Source organism: Taurulus bubalis (assembly GCF_910589615.1).
Source record: "Taurulus bubalis genome assembly, chromosome: 17".
Lineage (NCBI taxonomy): Eukaryota > Metazoa > Chordata > Actinopteri > Perciformes > Cottidae > Taurulus > Taurulus bubalis.
Window position 1 is genome coordinate 16,827,564 of NC_136605.1, and position 16,729 is coordinate 16,844,292.

General features: G+C 43.1%; 1 protein-coding gene across 1 annotated transcript; it reads right to left on the reverse strand.

Annotated features, from left to right (window-relative positions):
- Positions 1–6,494: 6,494 nt before the first annotated feature.
- On the reverse strand, positions 6,495–15,363 carry pecam1a (platelet and endothelial cell adhesion molecule 1a). Its single transcript, XM_079232877.1, has 15 exons — positions 15,291–15,363; positions 15,161–15,184; positions 13,424–13,717; positions 12,373–12,663; positions 12,020–12,280; positions 11,627–11,911; positions 11,195–11,491; positions 10,831–11,112; positions 10,202–10,340; positions 9,989–10,056; positions 9,774–9,827; positions 9,011–9,103; positions 8,876–8,923; positions 8,257–8,279; positions 6,495–7,531 (listed from the first exon to the last, which is right to left on the reverse strand). Exons 1-15 carry the CDS (start codon positions 15,346–15,348, stop codon positions 7,337–7,339), a joined length of 2,412 nt encoding a protein of 803 aa, XP_079089003.1. The 5' UTR covers positions 15,349–15,363; the 3' UTR covers positions 6,495–7,336.
- Positions 15,364–16,729: the final 1,366 nt, after the last annotated feature.

Genomic DNA, 16,729 nt, shown 5'->3' on the forward strand with positions numbered 1-16,729 from the left:
AATAGAGCGGACATGACCTCATCGTCCTTAATGAAAGCTGCAACCCTGTGCAATTGGATCACACTTTAGACACTTGATGCATAATCTCTTTGCTCATTTGCTGCGTTTTTATTCTGCTTTAAAGGATCCCCTAATCTAACAAAACTTATACAACTTTCTTTAAAAAAAAGAAGCTTTTATCACGGTGTGATTTCTATTTCATTGCAATTTATCTCATATTTATCTATTTGATTATATTATTATTGTTTTATTATATTGTATTTACTTATCTATTTGTCCCTATCCCTTATTCTCTTAGGGTGTGTATCCACATTTTCGCAATACATGTTTCAATAAAATAAATGCATAATGACCTGTTGGTAATGTGGTACTTTGCTCCAGCAGGAACATCAACAGCATTAATCTTTCAACCGTCTCAGATTGTCTGTGCTGCTCCAAACCAGCTCATCACCAGCAGCCATCAATGATGCATTCGCCCTACATGATACATTGGCACATCACTATTGATATCTGAGATTCTAGGCATGATATTATTACAATTTGATGGCACTAGCTTCTTGATGTTTTGAATTTGGACACCAACAGTTCAAATGAATTAATTCCTAAAGTTGTTTCTGTGCCGCTGAATCTTTTAGATCAAAGACAACCGGAACTCAACAACATTTTCTGACGTATAATCAACAGAATTTTGTAAACACACGGTCAATTGGCGCCACCGGTGACCCATTTGCATCACTTTACGACAGCTTCTCGGCCCCATGTATTCGGGGACAAACAGTTCAGGACACATGGGACTGAAGCCAAAAGAATGACATTTTAATGGCAACCTAGTCACAGAGGCTTACCGCTGGCAGATAATATGCTACAAACAAGCCCGCTATGCATTCCTTAACACCCAAGTGACTCACGTGATGCAGGTAGGAGGCAGGTTGGTGACTACATTTCCTAAAAATAAGAGCTGTAAATCATCCCGTCTGTGCCCAGCATGTCATGAATGCAGGCTGCCGTCCTCATGGACATTGTTGTCTAAAACGGTCAGTGTAACACAAGTCACACATTTTAATAATCGTATGCATCAACAAACTGTAGCTCCACAGCTTTGTTAGGACTCTCAGCAGGAATGTTACATAGAAGTACGGCATGGCCTAGTTTGAGCCTGGAGTTTGGCATTTTGGTTGTCGCCATTTTGAATTCTTATTTTCTTGGAGCCAGAAGTGATCATATTTGGAAGAGAGGGTGGAGCTGGTGAGTGTCTTTTAGGACAACCAAACAAATAAGACATTCTTCTCCCCTAATTCACAGGTCGCCATGGTAGCAATTTGTCAATCACAAGATAGCCACGCCCTAAAGCATAACCTGCTATTTCACTCTAACTTAATACTTTAATCCTGCTGTATTGAAAAAGACTTCAAACTATCTTTTGAGAATGATTTTAGAAAGAATGCATGTTTAAGGCGCTTCAGCTTTGGCTTCACTTTTCAAACCGGAGATCGACGATTGTTCTCAACCTTTGAAACTAGCATTGCTGTTAGACATCACAGTAATTAGATTTGTAACAGATCTTTAATAGAATATCTTGGATTGTGTCTGTTCAACTTCCCACCCTCATGGAAAAAATATAAATCAATATGATAAGCATTAGATGCAGCGGGGAGTTCTTCGTCATCATATTCATACTGGCCTTTGTTTATTAGATGTGAAGTCAGCATACTGAAGCTGCGCCAGGTGACTTATATAGTTTAACTTCCAACTGATACAACAGCAGCAAAATGAAAATATTAAGGTTACAGTATGTAATGTTTGAGCACAAATCAATAATGCTTTGTATACAAGAAGCATTACTTTTTAAATATTATCTTGGAGGAAAACAAATAACATAACAGACACCAGGGACTCTAAGATTTCAAAGCAAATCAATTCGTCCTCTAATATTTGCGTTGTCATGTAAATGAAAGAACAGCTAACACAACAAAAGCATTTTTATTGAGCAATGTGTTCTCTGTGAATCTTTGTAGACCACAAGATCAGTTGGCGTGAGGGGAATTCACCAAAGGACGAGTCACCACACAGAGCCAGACAAGCCGACCAAAAATAAATGTAGCCATTTGCTGTTGAAACAGTCCAACTGCCTCCTGATCCTAAAATACGCTGCATGGCCCTCGTGGTTCCCGTGCCTCCAGACTCTTAACCTGTTGACCCCGAGTCATGAGCACATACTTTCCATGGGAATTTCTCCATATTCATTACTAAACTGAATGAAAGGGTATTTTTGTAACGCCATGATATTCAAATAATATACATTTTCAAACCTTTTCTGGCATTTGCTCTCAGATTGAGATTGTGTTTGAGTGGTTAAGACTTTAGAGACCCTTTAAAGCCTGAAGTCAGTTTTATTTAGGACACATAACACCTGCGGAATCCGATGGATGGAAGTGGTTTCTTGTCCAGGGGGAAAGTGGCTTTACTGGTTTCTGGTTTCTGAGAGCGGTTACAGTCACAGCAGCTAAATATGATTGTGTTCAATTCAATGTGCATGAATTAAATAAAACATAAACCTCAGTTCAATGAGTTTCAGGTCAAATGTACATTACAAATGATTTAAATGATGAATACCATAGCGATCCAGTAGAAAACAGGTGCAGACTGGTGCGGGTGAATGAACTCTGTTGTCTGGCTGCCGGGTGTACATTTGTTTTTTTGCCCCAAGAGAAATATAACTTCTCAGGCCGTGTCTAAATGTTGGCATAAGAGCGGGCGGAGCGTTTGAACCCGTGTCGCCTCTCGACTGCACATGTCCCCTCATAAACACTTTACACTCCAATATTTTCCAGTGACCCCTGTAACCCAGATTTAAAAAAAGGCTTCCAGCACAGCTTTGAATAAACAGTCCCATGAGGAGGTTCAAAGCTTTTATAGACCGTTAAGAATAATTATAAGCCATCCGGCGGACATGGAGGAAACGAAGCGTCCCCGTTGGGAGACACTGCTGCGGCCATCAGCCGAGCATGAAGAGCGCTGGCCTGCAAAGAGGTGAAGGCGGTAAACAGACGCAGCAGCTGTCCGGGACTCGGGGAGAGCGATGGGACTCAGACTTAGTGCAGAGGGGAGTGGGAGCAGCACCAGGGTTGCCTGTTTGTGTGAGGATTGGGTTACCTTAGCTGAAACCTGCATGGATGGAAAAGGAGGTCAGATGTTAAAAGTTGTGCATACGTGTGCCTAATGTGTTGATGCTCGATTGCACAATGAGGGCGTGTGTTTCAGCCGGTGGTCAACGAAGAAGAGGACGTGAACCCTCGCTGTGCGCCGGGCAGGTTGCACAAGGTTACGGCGAATTAATATCCTGGATCTGAGCGAGCTTAAGCAATTAAAGACGGAGGACATTGAGCAGGTGGACTTACTAAATCTAACCTTTACTCAGCATACGAAGGACAAAAGAGTATTTGGCATGATGGCAAGCCTGAGCTGCCCTTGTAGTCTACAGCACAGTGACATGAGGCTTGTCAATGACAAGAATAACATATTTTACAAAGTGTCGGGACACCAGAAGTGACACTTGCTTCATCTTTACTCGCACCATTTTCCCACCAAGACTGTCAAATGCCGCATGATACAAACACCTGACTTATATAACTTGCATGAATAATGACTGTTCTTCAGTTATATCCATGTACTATTTAATAGGTTTCAAACACAGACTGTGGACTACTACAGGCACTCATCTCTAACATCCCAGCACGACTCTTTACTGAGCCTCCTATCAGTGAGAGTATATGCAAGAAGACAAATGAGCCATTAAATACCAGCCTTTTGATACATATCTCTGTGGATTCCCAATTAATTGTATTGAAAGTTATTTGGAAGGCTTGACATTGAATGGAGGTCGTCGTTTTCATAACACGTCGACCAATTCTCAGTTTAAAGCAAATATTCTCCAATAAATTGTGAAGATTAGACACAATGATTACCAGTTTGACTTCTAACCGTTCATCAAATACACTCATTGTACTCGCATTGAATATGAATACAAATGCCTGTAATAAAACTTTGAATTGAGCACGTCTCAACTCATTTGTCGCCATCATTTGTTCTTTTTCTACCTTTACAGTTTTTAGAGAATTAAGGAATAATGATGCACAACCAGACTTGAGTTGATGCAGATAGGGATTTTATTTCTATGGTTTTGCTTTGAATCTTTGTAGTGCAATCATGTTATACGTGATATGGCTAATCTTTAAGAACACAGCCCATGCAGGATGTACTGCTACCTTTACTCCTATTACAACTACTGTAACTGCTTGATTACAAGAACATATGAATACAAAAGTAGAAGAACATATGTGCAAAATATAACGTATGAAAGGAAAATAAATTCAGGAATGAAATCAACTCATAAAATGATGATGATGTGAAATATATAACCAGAACAACTCAGGATAATTACATCGTGTCTCAGAACTCCTCTGTAACATAAACGCTCCTCTGCAGGAGAGATGAGGTCTACACGATGACCTCATTGCTGCATCTGCAGACCACCAGCAACCCTGGCCCCATAAGGCCAAGTCAAAGGCAGGATATTCCCAGAATGCATTTCACAGGGGTCAATATGCTAATTTTAGCACGGCAGCCAATAGCAGTGGAGGAGTTGTGCTCCAGATACAGGAGGAGCTGGATCAGGTTACGTGGCGGAGACACGGACCGCGTACGTGCGGTAATAAAGAAGAGACGCTGGACTCTGCCGGGCTTCTCGACCCTTCTATCACTCTTATATGTGCAAAAACAAACCGCTTTCCTTCCTTACCACACAACATAAGCATTGATCATGTGACAGAGTTAAGGCGTGTCAGGTCACATGACGTCACTCATTGTATCTTTAGGAACAGCAGTAAATCCACCATCTTCCCTCCTGACAGTTATGATCTGAAGGCCGAGCAGCACCATCCTTGGGCAAAGTGTTCGGTGTCTGAGACGAGTGTGGCCTCAGAGCCCTCTCTACCACCCTGGCCTCACACACCGTTTAGTAGCTGTTCAAACACACTGGTTTGATCCATGTTCTGTGGTTAAAACAGGTGTGCTTTTGTCTTTTAGTCAAATGCATCCACAAATAAAACCAAAGCAAGCTGTTCTCTGCAATCTGTGTAGTTATACTCAACTTTGATACCGTATAAGTTACTCTCCCGTTACATAGTATCAGTTCCCCGAGTGCCTCAGAATACGCCGTCCCCTCCCGTCAAGGCCGACTGGTTAAGTAATATGATTAATTAACCACGAGCCGACTGAGACGCGGCCCTTTCCTCCTAGAGCAGTCGCAGCCTCGTTTTCATTTTGGCGCGGCTCTGAACTCGTATCCATTCATAGATGCCTCTGAGGACAGCGCAGAGGCCAAGAGGCCGCACGTATCATTGTGCGTGTGCGAGCGCCGGGAGGCCTGAGGGAATGGTGCAAACCCTGGAAACATGGTCCCACACCCTGCCGCCACATATTGTGCACACACTCGTGAAGCACGACTGCAACGGAGAACAAAGCCGAGAGGTGGGGAGGAGGAGAGATCAGACAGTTCTGTGAACTGGAACAACACACACACACACACACACACACACATACAAGCATGGGAGAACTCCAGACAGGCAGATAATGAAGATGAACAGTCTATAGGTTCGTCTGTGCTAAGAATGGAGATGAAAGCGTGAGAGCCGGTGGCAGGCTGTCGGTGTTAGCTCTGGTGTCAGGTGTTGCAGATTCCCACATGGATTTTATCTGCTGTTCAGAGTTCCTAAGAGCTTCCTGTCAAAACTCAAATCCTCATAATCCAGACTGTCGGCGGCAGATGCCGTGAACCGAGTGAACCCAATGTATGCCCTGGAGTTCAGGTCCAGCAGCTTTGCCCCAGTTCACCTGCTGACAGGTGCAGAATGTCAAAATGACACCCACGGGTCTGTGAACAAGGTCAGATACGTTTCTGAAGCCATATAAAAAAATAATAACAATCGATTAAAAATGATACTAAAACAAGACATGAAGAGAGATTATTTAGATGCTTTGCACTCACTAAGAAATAAGTGCTGACGTTGCAATAACGTGACGCTTCTGGAAAGGGATGGGCTCGACAAAATGTGTATTCATGAAGATCTCACAGTAAAGTAGAAGCGGCCGGTCGATCAATAGAAAATGAATCAGCAACAATGGATCCTGGAAGTCATTTTTAAAGCAAAAGCAAGACATCAAGTGAATTCATAATGCTGTTGGACAAATCAACAATTTGAAGAAATTAACCAGGGCTTTGGGAATTTGAAACAGCCGTTTACTATTTTCAAACATGTTATAGCGAAATGAATGAATCAATCTAAAGCAGTGGTTGTCAACCTTTTTTCAGTGATGTATTTGGTAGAAAAAACAATGTAATACACAGCGCTGTGCCATCAGTGTCTGATTTAATATAGAATATATACAATTCAGTGTAATAACATACACTTATATTATTGAATGTTTATTAAATAACAGTTTTTAAAGGATTTTTGAATTCATGCTAATTTTAAATATGTATTTTAAATCTCAAGTACCCTAGTACCCCCATTTGAGAACCCCTGATCTAAAGAAGTAATCAACAGTTGAATCATGTAAGTAACTAGTTGCGCTCGTATCTAACACACTTTGACACATAACTCTAACTCATTACGTTGTGACTTAAAGTCTGAGTTCATTAATGTGCACTATCCTCCTCTGCTGTGTTGAGCTGAGCAACAGATTTGCCCCCTGAACATATCTGGTGTCTGAAGACCTTGAATAAATTCATGTGATATCATTCAATTAAAGCTGAGATAATGGAACATGAAGCGGACATCTGTGATGAAACCCTCCTCGCAGTGAGGCGGCTCGCAGCCAGATGGCACTACGTTTCCACGCAGCGCCGCCTGAAGTCTGTCCTCTCCTGGTTCCAACACTGTATGCAGTCAGAAACCTCGCCGCGAAAGCTGCAGCATCACTGCTGCGCTTCACTTCAAAAGACCTCTTTCTATTTAGATGGTGTCACCGCTGACACCCGTGGAAGGATACAGACTTGAATGTCTTTTCCTTTGTGGCTGCGGCGCACATCCTCTCTGCGTCTGGGCAGAAACCCACCAGAGGAGGAAAGGGAAACACTTCACTTTACAACATCTTTTTTTTTTATTTCGCCCTTCAAAGGCAACGCGAGTGAATCTAAAGTGTGGGATGTTCATTGCAAAGCGTTACAATTTTTTTTTAAAAAGTACATAAATGCTGAGAGCTGTTTAAGGACAAAAGACTCCAGCTGCTTTAACGAGCCGGATAAATAAAAGGAATAAATATTCTTGTTGCTCAGTTAACAGGCGGGCGCGCCGTCCTGTTTCCCCTCCTCGTGGTCAGCGGTGCCGATGTGAACGCTGTCGATGTCGATCTCATCTATGTGGTCATCCTGGACGCTGTGGTCGCCGTGGTTACCGTGCTCACCGTGGTCACCGTGGTCACCGTGGTGATCCGTATCATGATTCAGCTGTGCATACTCCACTGACCCCTGCTGAGGAGGAAGGAAACACTGAGAGAGGCACACACTGATGCTGGCTGAAGGATGACTGCACGTCATTCACCCATGTAACGGATGTGTTTGTGTGTTTGTCATTCGGCTGGAACACAAATATATCAAGTATTGTGCAGATTAACAGATACAGTTGTAGAGACACAAAACCTTTTTTTTCTCATGAATATGTCCTAATTTCTAGAAAATGTAGTACAAAAGAAATGTAATTGGTAAAGAATAATAGGAAAACAGTCTTCAGTCATGCTAGAGGCTCCATGAGACTGCACTTGGCTCCGTCAACGTGCTAACATGCTAACGCGCTAACGTGCTCACAACATTGTGGTCGTAACGTGCTGATGTTTAGCATGACAATAGTAGTGAAGGCTAGTTTCTGTAGACACATCTTTGAATGTTCAGTTGAGCTCCTGTGAACCCACAACAATCTAGTTCACTGGAATCAATCAATTGAAGTGTAACAACTGAACATAATTGTGAAAAATGGCAAAACTCTTTTCAAGACACTTTGTATGTTCTTATTGGTAAATGATCACATATTTTTTTACCTGTCTACAAACAATAAAAACGGACTCCCCTGGGTTTCAATTTATTGCACCGTGTCTGTCAGTGTGTTTTTTGTGTCTATTTGTAGTGTGTGCATGCACTGTGTGTGTGTGTGTGTGTGTGTGTGTGTGTGTGTGTGTGTGTGTGTGTGTGTGTCTACGTACAGCATCGGCCTCCTCTGGAACACCTGCAAAAACAAAGCCAGAGGACAAGCTCAGGAAACAAAAGGAGTCTGACAGCTTGTATTGTCTTCAGCTTCCATGAACAGCGCAGGAAACTGTGAGCTTATCATGCCACACACATTTATGCTATTATGTTTGTGGTAATAAAGTCTTTATCTCCAAGCAAGTCTCCTCTTAGAGCACAGAGAGCAACACACATGCCGAACATGTTATATTGTGTTCCCCTTTAATAACTCGGCTGCATCATTGTTTGTGTCACTACAGCTGACATTTAAACTGTTAGGAGTTATTAGGAGCCAGTGACTAAACAATGGGTGAGAGTTTCCCCCACCAGCATGAAACAATGGAGTTTTGCTCACTTAGTCCTAACGGATGTTCATACTGTTTGGCTCTGATTGTTAGAACAGGAAGTTCTCTCTGGCGACAGCAGGAAGTGGACACCTGGGCGACTGGGCCTTCTGTTTTAATGGGACATTCTTTCACTAACAATGCAGTTGTTTACAGTTGGAGCTGATCCTGTTTCCTGCCGCTTTTCTTTTTCAAACGTGGCCAGATTTTCTCTGGCCGCATAACGTCAGTGGGATTTGTGAGCAGGACGTACCTTGCTTGGAGTTCCGCACTTCGCTGTAGTTTTCCTTTTTCACCGGAGCTGTCAACGACAAAAACACACTTATTTACGACCGTGCTTTTCATTTAAAAAATGATTACGTTATTAAAATTCAGATGCAGTCCACACCTCTGCTGGGATCTGCCGGTCTGATCTGCACCTCAGCGTATTGAGGTTCTGGAGGCTTTTCTGGAGCGGTCACACTATTCTGGTCCTCAGACTCTGCAGCGCAACACATAGCAAGCGGAAGTTAAACCTCATAGCATTTCATATTATTTAAAGTCAAAGTAGGTCATATTGAAACAATAACGCGGGTGATATTCTATATTTTTCACCAACGATGAGTCAAACATGTATTATCCCAAACACATTGCCCTGTAGCTGAAAATACGAGTGTACCAAATGTGTATTAATCCGCAGCTGAAAATAGTCCCCCACAGACACATTATTTACTCCTCCTCTTTTAAGCACCATGGTCCCTATATAGAGGCGGACTTGAAACTTCTATTTTTGCTGTGTTTCAATCTTTATTTACTCTTAACCAGTAACATATATACTAATATTTATGCATCTGAACAAAAGCTCACATAGGTTGTCTTTATTATAACACCAAAATTATTCAAATAGCCCTTGTGGTTGCAGAGATACACCCTTTTTAGTTTGGGTATGTTATTTCGAGCAGAATCCTAAAAAATACCTCGGTTTTTAAAAGGTTAAATAATGTTGGCTCAACACTACAGTGACCAGCTGTTGCAGGACATTACTGAGCCTTTAAAAAAAAGGGTGTACTCTTTTTTTAAAGATTAAATCTTAAGTGGCAGAAATGATTGTCACAGAGTCAGTTAAGTTTTTTTATCTGGGATTTTAAAAAAACTGTCTCCACACTACTCACCCGAGCCTGATGCATGTTCACTCCAAACACTCTTTCCAATCATGCCTGGAGTGACTACACAGAGAGAACAAAAAATAGCACCAGACTCGTCGCTGAATCAGTAAAATCTACTCCACTACTTTCATAAAAAAAAACAGCAAACAAAGACACATTTTAAACGAGATCACCGACTCATATTTTGCAGCTCAGTATTAAATCAGCATGAGAGACTTTACCGTTGGCAGCCTCGTTGACCTCCGCCTGGGTGAGGCTCAGCCGCTCCGTTTTGGTGCTGGCTGACTTCCTAAGGAGAGGTGGGCACAAAACACAATCAGCTTATTCAAACAGGAAACTGTACGGGCGTCAGCATACTACCTACTCTTGCTGCTGAAATTGGCGTCACCTTTGAAACACACATTTTTGATAAGAACATGAGCAATGTTACTTACACTGACAGCTCGCCAGTTCTCTTCCTCTTGAATAGGAGAAGGCGTCGTTTTAAGGCCAGAATGAGGATCAATGCCAGTATGAGCAGGATGCAGAACACAACCACAGCGATGAGGCCTTTCTTCCAGCCGGCCAACTTCACTGCAGAATACATTTGAATGAAACGTACGAATGGGTATGAATTATATTGTAACTTGATTATTAAACACAGTTTACCTTTCACTTCTGGTACATATATCCATCAATTAATCAAATATTTATACACTATTTCATCCAATAATTTGTATGTAATAATTAGGCCTTTACTTCAAACTCATTATGGCTCAAATATTTATAGTTGGGGTGAAAGTATTCTTATAACTGCCGAGTCAAAACACAATCTGTGTACCTTTATGGTGTATCGGTCACACAACCAGATTGTTATTCTTCTTTTTCTAACCGCAAAGTCTTTGAGAAACTCATATTTCATGTTTAAAAAATAAATTATTAACTTTAGAATTTAGACTTTATCACACAAATGTCCTCACTTTTTGTTATAAAACATCCTTACTCTCTAAACCTCTACTCGGCCCTGACAAAGACAGTGCGTACATGGCCTTCATCTCTGCTGCTAACTGAAGATGAAGCACACCTCCGATCGTGACGGCGAGGCTTTGCTTGGCTGCGTTGGCCGGGTTGTTGCCCACACAGTAGTATTGCCCTCTCTGCTCTCCTCTGACGTTGCTGATGTTGTAGGATCCCTTCAGATCGTTGGAGGTCTTGGAGAAGAGAGCGCCCTCCGTCTCAGCGTGGAACCAGGTGAAGTGGATGGGAGGAGTGCCTCTCACCACCGAGCAGACGAGCATCACGTCCTGCCCCTCGGAGACGTCCCCGGCGCCGGGCCGCACCATCAGCACCGGTATTGAAACAGGCTCTACATGGAGGTAAACGCACGTTAGACCAGCTGTTTGGTGCGTTAACATCAATTTGTGCGAATGGGCCGTCATCCAACGCACCTATAATGGTTGAGCGCAGCAGCTGTTGCCCTGTTCCTATCATAGGAGGCCGGTTTTCACTGTTTGTCGCGTGGCACAGAAAGTTGTTTAAGTCTGAAATCTTGTAGACGGCTGAGGAGTTAAAGATGGCCTCCTCCCCCGGATTGCTCACCACGCCTTTCTGAGCCAGCCCTGCAGGGCCGCGCAGGGTGTAGGTGATGGGCAGCGTGCCACTGTCGCTGTGACAGAGCAGCTGGAAGCGCTTTCCCAACACCAGCGTACCCCCGACCACGCTCAGCTTGGGTTTGGAAACAGGCACTGGGGATAAGACAATTAGCCAGTTAGTCAATGCAACAGAAAAGAACAAGACAAAGATAAATAAGAGTCTCTTCGGGCATGCTAGCAGCTGTGCTAAATGCTAACGGCAGTACATTTCTGCATTTGATGACTCGCCTTTTGCTTTGACAGCAACTGCTTGGCTTTCTTTGTCGACGGAGCACAATGCGAGAGACGCCGCCGTGGCTTTACAGGTGTAGTTGCCATTTTTAGAAGGTTGTGCCACAGTGACGTATGCCGCTTCGCTGGTGAGTTTGACGTTATCTTTGTAGATGGAGAAGAGCATGCTTTCATTGCTGATCCTCTCAGGAACATAGATGGAGACGGAGCATGTCAGCTCGAAGCGGTCCCCCTCAAATATGTCTGTAGGCTTCATAGTCAGTCGTGGCTTTGAAAAGAGCTCTGTTGAAAGTGGGACAGCAGAAATCAAGTACTATACAATGAATATGTGGTGTCCTCTTTAATTATGAACATAGACGAGGCTTTAAACTTGTGATATTAGACACTTGCCTTTGACTGTGATGGTTCGATATGTTTCTTTCTGCACGCTGCCCCACTCTGCCTTGCACACAAGCTCCCCAGAGTCACCTTCTTGTGCAGTGAACCGATGGCTGAGGCTGACTCGGGCTTGCTTGAGGATCCTCCTGTCCCTTGTCAGGAATACGTCAATGTTCTTCAGGGGATTCTTCACCATACAGACCACCTCCAGTATATCACACTCAAAGACATCTAGCGAGGGCAGCACATTCATGCTTGGGGAAATGTAGAGTCCTGCAAGACACAACTCAGGAGAGTAAATCCCATGTGCCTCTTTAAGCGATCAGATCTTTTCTTGGAGACAAATGAGCTCTTGAACTAATAACCTTTGACGATCACTGTAATCTCGTTGCTGCGGTTGGAGCGTCTGGCCCCGGAAACCAAATTGTAGTCACAGTACAAGAAGCTGTCTCCAATCCTCCTCAGGACGAGCGTGGTCTCCAATGAGTTCCCGGTGGCCGTCGTCTGCTTTATCCTCTGAGGGTCTCCGGTCCTGAATCTCTGGTAAAACCTGAAGACGAGGGATCCTTTCTCCTCCGGAGCACTGCAGGCGGCCGTGAACTCCTCGCTCTCATACGGTGAAGTCTTATTCAAGTACAGAATGGGGGCCTGCAGGCCTGAGGAGAGGAAAAACCAATAGAAAGTAAAGTTATTACCGTTTGTTCAGATGTGATTGTACAGATATGAGCTGCCTGCGTAAGAGGTGTGAAAAGTCTGTTATGCCAGAACTTTCTCAGAATTAATTTAAGTGCCATTCCCATGGTTTTGTGTTTTAGAAAAAAAATTGTATTTACATTCCTTATAGTCACTTTCTATTAAAGTTTGCTTAAGTCAAAATACCTTATTGCATACCAGCAGCTGTAATACAATTTAAAAACTAAAATTATTATTTTTACTGCATCCATAGTATGTTTGCTTATTGTTTATCCTTTTCAGATGTCCTATTCCTTGAACACAACACCAAGGGCATATTTTTAGAGTCGTCGCATAACTTTTTCCAAAACAACAACGCAGCCAGAATGTTCCCTGTGATTGATATTTAACTCAAGAAAGTCTGAAAATGTTTTTCATACACTGCAGAAGGCAGAATGTAAGTCAGAAGTCTTCTGTCATGCTGTGGAAAATGGCTGACAGCATTGTGAATTATTCATCAATTGAAGAAAAAAAAAAGAAATACCACTGGTTTCGTCCAACGAGTTTATGTTGATTTTTCATCCCCAAATGTGCTGATATATGGACAAATTCCAGCTATATAATCAAATATTTTCATGTTGCACTATGTTGTCAGACAAGAGCAATAACAACAAACAAACGTAATCAAATAAAAACAAATAAACCCTGCTTTGACAAATCTACTGTACCAATATGTCGCTCTACCTGTGACGTCCAGCTTTTTGTAGAAGCTTTCTTTATACTTGTCCTTGACTGTGACTCGGCACTGATAACTCCCAGAGTCAGCGGCCCTGGCCGGGTCAAGTTCATATGTGATTGAGTCTTCTTCGGTGGTAGAGGAGTAAATGAGGACGTCGTCCTGCCTGAGCTGGAACTCGTGCTCCAGGTGAGGAAAGTTGTCATGACTGACTCTGACTTCGCAGCGCAGCGTCACTGGGGTCCCGCTCTGAACGGTGCTGCTGGGGAGGATCGTAAGGCCAACGACGTCTATAGTGTAAACTGTAGGTCCAAACGTCACACACACACACACATACAGACACACACACACATGCATGAGAAAGAATGTATGTAAAACCAACATCAGGGACTGAGCATGTAACACAATCAACCAGTCAGGGTCTATTATTCTCTCCTTAATAAAGGTGAAGACGCTCCCTGGAAGACAGCAGAAAGCAGGAGCAGCTGAAGGAAGGAAAAGGCTTCAACAAACAGCGCCTGACCCTCTCCGCCCCCCTGGGAGAGCCGTGTTGATTTATCCCAGCTCCTGCTCTCCTTCTGCAGCAGCAGCCTGGTGTAACCGGCCTCAACAGTCATGAAACAATCAGTTAGTCCACATCCTCAAAGTACTGCAGTTATTCCGGGCTCAGCGATGGAGACCGACTGAGGCGGTGAATGGCTAACTGGGACACTGGGGAAATACATATGGTCGAGCAAGAACATTCATTCAAAGCTCTGTAGACCTTGAATTGAAATGATTTTGTCAAAGAATACATGCAGGTGTTGCAATTTTAAAGGAATAGTTCAATATTTTGGTCCTTGCAGAAAGTTATATGAGAATATTGATATTAATCTACGCTAACTATAAAGCTACAGACAGGTTTATTAGTGCGCTTTAGGTGCTAGTAAGCTAACGCACACGGTAGCCAAGTGTACGGTTGCAGTTAAAGTTTTGAATAAAACAAAAACTTCCATGGTTTCGGAAAAACTTCATGATTGGGCTTAAAATAGCTACGCAAGCTAGGTAAGATGTCAAGAGCGCAACATGAGTACGGAAAACACGCCACAAAATCTTTGGGACATGAACGCTGGTCTCCTAGTTGTAAGTCTTGTGTTTGTTTGACCCATCAGCCTCCACTTCCACCCACCGTGTTTTATTTCTCCGGTCTTTGAACATACACCATCACATGCCCGGTGCGTCTCATACAAACGCTAATGGTTGCCTCGTGCGTCAGCGTCAGAGGCCGAGGGGCGGGGCAAAGCGTCGGTATTTGACGCCCTAGAAATGAGAACCGGCTGAGCTAGCGGTTTCCCTCACTTGTTCAGGTTTCATGCTAAGCTAAGCTAATGGCCTGCTGCCAGAAGTGTACCTCCCAAAATGTTAAATTGTTAACAAACAAAAACAAATACGCTTTTTAATTCCAACACATGTTGTTTGAACGCTATTCAACATTTGGGAGGTTCATTCAAACGGATTTGAAAGATTACCCAGCTTCACCTGCGCAACTAAAAATACCTTCAAACGACTTTGAAATATCAAGGAGGCCAGGAGAGCGTGATACAATGCCCATCTCGCAGAATATAACTGTGCGAGGTAAAAATAGCTTTCTTCTCTTATACAGTGAGGACTGGATAACCTGAAACTGTCTCGACACTGGAGGAACTAACATCATTTAGACCATTTATTTAACAAGAGTCAAATCTACATAATGCAGTTCTACTCACATGGCTGTCCTCTGGCACACTGCCCTGTGTTTGGAGGGAAAGAGAGAGAAACACACGTGAGAGTCTGGAGATTTGGTTGAACTGACGGAGCATCCTTTATCCTGGGAGCAGCACCACAGTGAGTCCTTACAGAAGTGCAGGAGGCAGGTGAGGAGCAGCAGCGGCAGGTTGGGGGGTCTGGAGTCCATCCTGCGTGACGATGGTCCACCGCTGTAAGATTCAAACACGGCTGCAGGGCCGACGATACGGAGGCCAGAAGGGCAGTCAGAAGGATGAGGGAGGGCCGTAGGAAGGGAGAGGTGGAGTGTGTGGAGTGTGTGGTCTTATCATACACACTCCTTGACTGCTTGACTGGCCAGGAAATAACTGCTACTTCCTTAGGAATTGAGCATTTAACGTGTTTTCATTAGTGTGCGAGAAGAGAAAACTCAACAATAAAGCACAAGAGCCTCTCAAGGTTCTCGCCTCTCCCTCTGGTTAGGACGTGTCTCACATAATTCAACAGTTTGATATGGATGACAAGCATTTTGAGCTCGCACTACATTTGGTAACATCAGAGACTGGACTGCTCTCCGGATAAATAAAACAACAAACACGTCAGGAATTATGCAAGAACCTAAAGGCTCCACTCTCACCTCTTGCATTGTTAATGTTGTTTCTTTTCTGAACTGCAGCGATTCCTTCTGAGTCGTAGTCCAATCTCTAATTAGATATGTCAAAAACATTCCGTGTTTTGAAAACACCAGCTCCCACCTTACACCCCATACCTATCCTTCTCCTGCTCCAATGCTGAGTGAATCATTTATACAAACGAAGATCATAACAACTGCAGAGCGTGTAGAGATGATTTATTTATGACCGAGTGTTTGGGCAATTTGGGGAGAAATTTCAGCATTTGTTATCACAAATGCACACATATTTTAATTATAGGAATGTGGTTGCATTTGTATAAACATTGCAGATGAAAGTATGCAACTCTGCAGCATCCTGCAGTCCTTAACTGTGACCACTAAGAGCTGCTGAAGACCAACAGGAGAGATACGTCTGCTCATATCTGCATACCTCGCAGTCACTTTCAGTCGTGCCACATTTTACAAACTAAATATGTCTTCAGGCTGTGCAGAAGTGTATTTTACCGTTTACAGAGCTGCTGCAGAGGTGACCTTGATGGGAGACTGCCATGTTATTCCAACACAAACTATTCTACCTGACTTATGCTCTTATCACTGCATGAATGATAGCAGTCAGCATCAGTAAGGAGTGTGCTCAGGCTTGTGATGTTCCACAGGATAGTTCATCCTGCTGGTGATGGAAGCCTGTTCATCAGAGTTCACTCAGCTTTCTATTTAGCATTTTGAAAACACAAAGGTCTAAAATATGACGCATTTGAAGCACTGTGTATGATGTTCATTCACAGTGAGCTAACATGCCAGCTTCCCATCATTCTCCAACAATGGGATGCTGTTTCCATTAAGACATTTCGGTGTTCGATATTCTTGAGTCCTTTCAAAATGTCTGTATTAATATACACAACATTACTTTGATAAACTTTATTATGAATAAATAAAT

Excerpts from the sequence above, each read along its gene's own strand:
- pecam1a (XM_079232877.1), bottom strand. The coding sequence starts at position 15,348 with ATGGACTCCAGACCCCCCAACCTGCCGCTGCTGCTCCTCACCTGCCTC. Across the intron at positions 12,281-12,372 it reads GATTACAGTGATCGTCAAAG|GACTCTACATTTCCCCAAGC; the intron begins GTTATTAGTTCA and ends TGTGTCTTGCAG. Across the intron at positions 11,113-11,194 it reads GCTGCGCTCAACCATTATAG|AGCCTGTTTCAATACCGGTG; the intron begins GTGCGTTGGATG and ends ACCTCCATGTAG.